General features: G+C 34.5%; 1 protein-coding gene across 2 annotated transcripts in view; it reads right to left on the reverse strand.

Moving 5' to 3' along the window:
• csf1rb (colony stimulating factor 1 receptor, b) overlaps nucleotides 1-6,736 on the reverse strand; it is a 79,410-nt gene extending 72,674 nt beyond the window's left edge. Inside the window, exon 1 of one of the 2 annotated variants that reach the window (XR_013794473.1) lies at nucleotides 6,614-6,714. Coding sequence is in view for 1 of the 2 variants with exons in the window: in XM_079585042.1 (XP_079441168.1) it covers nucleotides 6,614-6,674 (61 nt within the window). In the remaining variant the exon portion in view is untranslated. Of the gene's footprint in view, nucleotides 1-6,613 lie in introns of both variants that reach the window. The other variant, XM_079585042.1, reaches the window with a different exon arrangement.
• Nucleotides 6,737-7,188: the final 452 nt, after the last annotated feature.

Below are 7,188 nucleotides of genomic sequence, written 5' to 3' on the forward strand. Positions count from 1 at the left end.
TGGGTTTATTGTTACTGGGTTTAATGCACTGGGTTTATTGTTACTGGGTTTAATGCACTATGGGTTTATTGTTACTGGGTTTAATGCACTGGGTTTATTGTTACTGGGTTTAATGCACTATGGGTTTATTGTTACTGGGTTTAATACACTATGGGTTCATTGTTACTGGGTTTAATGCACTATTGGTTTATTGTTACTGGGTTTAATGCACTATGGGTTCATTGTTACTGGGTTTAATGCACTATTGGTTTATTGTTACTGGGTTTAATGCACTATGGGTTTATTGTTACTGGGTTTAATGCACTGGGTTTATTGTTACTGGGTTTAATGCACTATGGGTTTATTGTTACTGGGTTTAATGCACTGGGTTTATTGTTACTGGGTTTTATGCACTATGGGTTTATTGTTACTGGGTTTAATGCACTATGGGTTCATTGTTACTGGGTTTAATGCACTATGGGTTTATTGTTACTGGGTTTAATGCACTGGGTTTATTGTTACTGGGTTTAATGCACTGGGTTTATTGTTACTGTGGTTAATGCACTATGGGTTTATTGTTACTGGGTTTAATGCACTATGGGTTTATTGTTACTGGGTTTAATGCACTATTAGTTTATTGTTACTGGGGTTAATGCACTATGGGTTTATTGTTACTGGGTTTAATGCACTGGGTTTATTGTTACTGGGTTTAATGCACTGGGTTTATTGTTACTGTGGTTAATGCACTATGGGTTTATTGTTACTGGGTTTAATGCACTATTAGTTTATTGTTACTGGGGTTAATGCACTATGGGTTATTTTGTTACTGGGGTTAATGCACTATGGGTTTATTGTTACTGGGTTTAATGCACTATGGGTTTATTGTTACTGGGTTTAATGCACTATGGGTTTATTGTTACTGGGTTTAATGCACTATGGGTTTATTGTTACTGGGGTTAATGCACTATGGGTTTATTGTTACTGGGTTTAATGCACTATGGGTTTATTGTTACTGGGTTTAATGCACTATGGGTTTATTGTTACTGGGGTTAATGCACTATGGGTTTATTGTTACTGGGTTTAATGCACTATGGGTTTATTGTTACTGGGTTTAATGCACTATGGGTTTATTGTTTCTGGGTTTAATGCACTATGGGTTTATTGTTACTGGGTTTAATGCACTATGGGTTTATTGTTACTGGGTTTAATGCATTATGGGTTTATTGTTTCTGGGGTTAATGCACTATGGGTTTATTGTTACTGGGTTTAATGCACTGGGTTTATTGTTACTGGGTTTAATGCACTATGGGTTTATTGTTACTGGGTTTAATGCACTGGGTTTATTGTTACTGGGTTTAATGCACTATGGGTTCATTGTTACTGGGTTTAATGCACTATGGGTTTATTGTTACTGGGTTTAATGCACTATGGGTTTATTGTTACTGGGTTTAATGCACTGGGTTTATTGTTACTGGGTTTAATGCACTATGGGTTCATTGTTACTGGGTTTAATGCACTATGGGTTTATTGTTACTGGGTTTAATGCACTATGGGTTCATTGTTACTGGGTTTAATGCACTATTGGTTTATTGTTACTGGGTTTAATGCACCATGGGTTTATTGTTACTGGGTTTAATGCACCATGGGTTTATTGTTACTGGGTTTAATGCACTATTGGTTTATTGTTACTGGGTTTAATGCACTATTGGTTTATTGTTACTGGGTTTAATGCACTATTGGTTTATTTTTACTGGGTTTAATGCACTATGGGTTCATTGTTACTGGGTTTAATGCACTATGGGTTTATTGTTACTGGGTTTAATGCACTATGGGTTTATTGTTACTGGGTTTAATGCACTATGGGTTTATTGTTACTGGGTTTAATGCACTGGGTTTATTGTTACTGGGTTAAATGCACTATGGGTTCATTGTTACTGGGGTTAATGCACTATGGGTTCATTGTTACTGGGTTTAATGCACTGGGTTTATTTTTTACTGGGTTTAATGGACTATTGGTTTATTGTTACTGGGTTTAATGCACTATGGGTTTATTGTTACTGGGTTTAATGCACTATTGGTTTATTGTTACTGGGTTTAATGCACTATGGGTTTATTGTTACTGGGTTTAATGCACTATTGGTTTATTGTTACTGGGTTTAATGCCCTATGGGTTTATTGTTACTGGGTTTAATGCACTGGGTTTATTGTTACTGGGTTTAATGCACTATTGGTTCATTGTTACTGGGTTTAATGCACTGGGTTTATTGTTACTGGGTTTAATGCACTGGGTTTATTGTTACTGGGTTTAATGCACTATTGGTTTATTGTTACTGGGTTTAATGCAATATGGGTTTATTGTTACTGGGTTTAATGCACTGGGTTTATTGTTACTGGGTTTAATGCACTATTGGTTTATTGTTACTGGGTTTAATGCACTGGGTTTATTGTTACTGGGTTTAATGCACTATCGGTTTATTGTTACTGGGTTTAATGCACTATGGGTTTATTGTTACTGGGTTTAATGCACTGGGTTTATTGTTACTGGGTTTAATGCACTATGGGTTTATTGTTACTGGGTTTGATGCACTATTGGTTTATTGTTACTGGGTTTAATGCACTATGGGTTTATTTTTACTGGGTTTGATGCACTATGGGTTTATTGTTACTGGGTTTAATGCACTATGGGTTTATTGTTACTGGGTTTAATGCACTGGGTTTATTGTTACTGGGTTTAATGCACTATTGGTTTATTGTTACTGGGTTTAATGCACTATGGGTTTATTGTTACTGGGTTTAATGCACTGGGTTTATTGTTACTGGGTTTAATGCACTATCGGTTTATTGTTACTGGGTTTAATGCACTATGGGTTTATTGTTACTGGGTTTAATGCACTGGGTTTATTGTTACTGGGTTTAATGCACTATCGGTTTATTGTTACTGGGTTTAATGCACTATGGGTTTATTGTTACTGGGTTTAATGCACTGGGTTTATTGTTACTGGGTTTAATGCACTATGGGTTTATTGTTACTGGGTTTGATGCACTATTGGTTTATTGTTACTGGGTTTAATGCACTATGGGTTTATTTTTACTGGGTTTGATGCACTATGGGTTTATTGTTACTGGGTTTAATGCACTATGGGTTTATTGTTACTGGGTTTAATGCACTATTGGTTTATTGTTACTGGGTTTAATGCACTATGGGTTTATTGTTACTGGGTTTAATGCACTATTGGTTTATTGTTACTGGGTTTAATGCACTATTGGTTTATTGTTACTGGGTTTAATGCACTATGGGTTTATTGTTACTGGGTTTAATGCACTGGGTTTATTGTTACTGGGTTTAATGCACTATCGGTTTATTGTTACTGGGTTTAATGCACTATGGGTTTATTGTTACTGGGTTTAATGCACTGGGTTTATTGTTACTGGGTTTAATGCACTGGGTTTATTGTTACTGGGTTTGATGCACTATTGGTTTATTGTTACTGGGTTTAATGCACTATGGGTTTATTTTTACTGGGTTTGATGCACTATGGGTTTATTGTTACTGGGTTTAATGCACTATGGGTTTATTGTTACTGGGTTTAATGCACTATTGGTTTATTGTTACTGGGTTTAATGCACTATGGGTTTTTTGTTACTGGGTTTAATGCACTATTGGTTTATTGTTACTGGGTTTAATGCCCTATGGGTTTATTGTTACTGGGTTTAATGCACTGGGTTTATTGTTACTGGGTTTAATGCACTATTGGTTTATTGTTACTGGGTTTAATGCACTGGGTTTATTGTTACTGGGTTTAATGCACTGGGTTTATTGTTACTGGGTTTAATGCACTATTGGTTTATTGTTACTGGGTTTAATGCAATATGGGTTTATTGCTACTGGGTTTAATGCACTATTGGTTTATTGTTACTGGGTTTAATGCACTATGGGTTTATTGTTACTGGGTTTAATGCACTGGGTTTATTGTTACTGGGTTTAATGCACTATCGGTTTATTGTTACTGGGTTTAATGCACTATGGGTTTATTGTTACTGGGTTTAATGCACTGGGTTTATTGTTACTGGGTTTAATGCACTATGGGTTTATTGTTACTGGGTTTGATGCACTATTGGTTTATTGTTACTGGGTTTGATGCACTATGGGTTTATTGTTACTGGGTTTAATGCACTATGGGTTTATTGTTACTGGGTTTAATGCACTATTGGTTTATTGTTACTGGGTTTAATGCACTGGGTTTATTGTTACTGGGTTTAATGCACTATGGGTTTATTGTTACTGGGTTTAATGCACTATGGGTTTATTGTTACTGGGTTTAATGCACTGGGTTTATTGTTACTGGGTTTACTGTTATTGAATGCATATTTTAATAATAGTTTTGGACAACAGACAGCGATGGGTAACACTTTAAAACAATGTTCCTTCATTAATGAATAACTACATAGCAACAAATGAGTAACACACTATTAACACTAGTTACTAACAAGAAACTCTGATTAATGAGTTAGTGAGCAATAGCGCTCAGTTGAATGTGGAAGTTCACTATTAGCTAATCAATAACTATTTCATACCTCACTGAAGACTATAAGAACTACTATACAAGTGCATAATTAAAAAGAATAATGCATAATGTATAATATAAAAGTAATGGTAACCCATTAGTAATGATTAAATGTTACTGCATCTTTCTAAAGGAACTCATTTTGATCCGTTTTCTACAGTGAAAATATCAATGTTGATAACTCTAATATTGACTGAAGTCATTGTAAGCTTTTGAGGTTTTTGTAAGACTTTGGATTGTAATAACTCAAGTGTTACTGCATATTTCTAAATGAACTACTAACAATTTGGATCAGTATCTAATGTGAACACACTAGTAATGACTAAAGTGTTGCCAAATCCATCGGAAGGAATTTCAAAAGTCTCAAAAGCTCACAATGACTTAATAAGACAAATAATTAGTTCCTTTAGAAGGGTGTAGTAACGCTTGAGTCATTACTAGTGGGTTACCGTTACCTTTATTATTAATTATGCATTATTCATGTTAATTATGAATCTGTATATAGTAGTTATAGGGGAGGTATGAAAAAAGCTAATAGTGAACTACCACATTCAACTGAGCTCTACTTATAATCACAGTTTCTTGTTAGTTAATAGTAGTTACTAATGTTAATAGTGTGTTACTCATTTGTAGTTATTCATTAATGAAGGAACAGTGTTATAAAGTGTTGCCGTATACAGTAATAAAGTACTTACAAATCAGTTGAAAACTATCAGTTTAAAACATTGTAGTCTCTACATTGTTCATATATTAATAGGCTATATATACAAGTTAGTTCTTCATGCATTGTCACTGTAATTAACACAATTATTATTGTTTAATTAGCTCATATGTAAAGAGTTAGATAATGTTTGTATGCTTTGTTAACAACTTATTAAATGTAAATAGTTCTCACTTTAAATTAGGTCACAGGAAATGGAAAAATGTCAGTTTAGAAATCACTATATGGAGAGTGTAAACTAGTGAACCACATATGCCAATGTGTGTGTGTGTGTGTGTGTGTGTGTGTGTGTGTGTGTGTGTGTGTGTGTGTGTGTGTGTGCGCGCGTGTGTGTGTGTGTGTGTGTGTGTGTGTGCGTGCGCATGCGCATGCGCGTGCGTGTTTGTGCGCGTGCGTGTTTGTGCGCGTGTGGGTGTGCGTGTGTGTGTGTGTGTGCGTGCGTGTGTGTGTGTGTGTGGGGGGGGGGGTGCTTAATGTATTTGTAAACATTTTAAGCAACACTGAATATGAATGCAATTAAAGTCTAATAAAGGTAGTTTCAAAGCACTTAATTAATGACATGTTTCCTTTTTCCTAAAATGCAAAGTGAGAATATTTATAGCCTAGTTGATAAGTTGTTAACAAAGCATAAAAAACTTTATCTGACTCTTTAAATATGAACAATAAAAATTGTGTTAATTACAGTGACAATGCATAAAGAACTCACCATTTGTATAGCCTATTAATATATTAACAATGTAGAGATTATACATATAATAACTATGAGCTATAAACGAAGTTCGTTAATTATTTGTAAGTACTTTATTACTGTATACTTATTATAAAGTGTTACCAAATTATGTCTTAAATTGCTCAGAAGGAGGGTTGCAAATCATAATTCAATCAAAATGTGGGGAAAAAATCCTTATTTGTTTGTTTATGGACCTTTGTATTAATTTAAAAAAAAAAAAAGAAAAAAAATGTTTAAACAAACTGAGAAATAAAACAAACAAAATTAGTTTAAATTAAAGATATTACACATGTTTATGTTATAAATTGTTTTTGTTAAAATTATAAAACAAATTCAATTATAAGACAAAAATCATTTTACCAGTAAACAGAATAATTAGTCCGAAGTAAACAAACAAACAAACAAACAAACAAACATTTTAAAATCCTTCATTTCTTTTTGCCTTTCACAACTGGACATTAACAACCGATTCCCTAAAGCCTTTAGTAACTGAAGCCTTCGTCAGCATGATGCCATGGATCTGATCTCTTGCAGAAGACATAAAGAGTCATTGGGGAGAGGAGGTCTAATTTTACACATCTATCAATAAAGTTAGTATAGAGATAAGGATTGACGTACCTTTAGCCATACAAGGCAGTACAGCCATGAAGAGGGTGATGGAGAGCATCCTCGGGTTCATCTTTGGCACGTTAGGTTGGTGAACGCTGTGGTGTGCTGGTCTGAAACACTACAGGAAAACTGGCTTAGGTGTGATGACACAATTTACTAAAGCCTCGTGCACTTAACTTCCTCTCAGACTGTTGAACTTTGAGTCCACTGAAAAAGCAACTTAGCCTTTTTTTACAAATTAGTTTTTTTTCTGTGCATCAGATGTAAGATGGATTTCGATGCATTTTCCTTCAAATTAGACATTAGACAATAAGACATCGCATTTGTTTAAATTAGAACTGAAATTTATGTCATTAAATAAATAAGTAATATCATTATGTCATTAAGAAGTATTGCACAGACTGTATGGCAGAATAAATAAGAATGAAAAACCAGAGCTATTGTTTATCCCTCTGGGGTCTAAGGTGTTTTTGGGGTCCTTGAGATGTTCTGACATGCCCTGACATTTGTGCTTTTTTCAGTTGCTTATAAACATATTAATGGCAAAGGTGTAATTACACTCTATTTATCACAAACAGGGCTAC

The sequence above is a fragment of the Phoxinus phoxinus genome, assembly GCF_949152265.1.
Source record: "Phoxinus phoxinus genome assembly, chromosome: 17".
Lineage (NCBI taxonomy): Eukaryota > Metazoa > Chordata > Actinopteri > Cypriniformes > Leuciscidae > Phoxinus > Phoxinus phoxinus.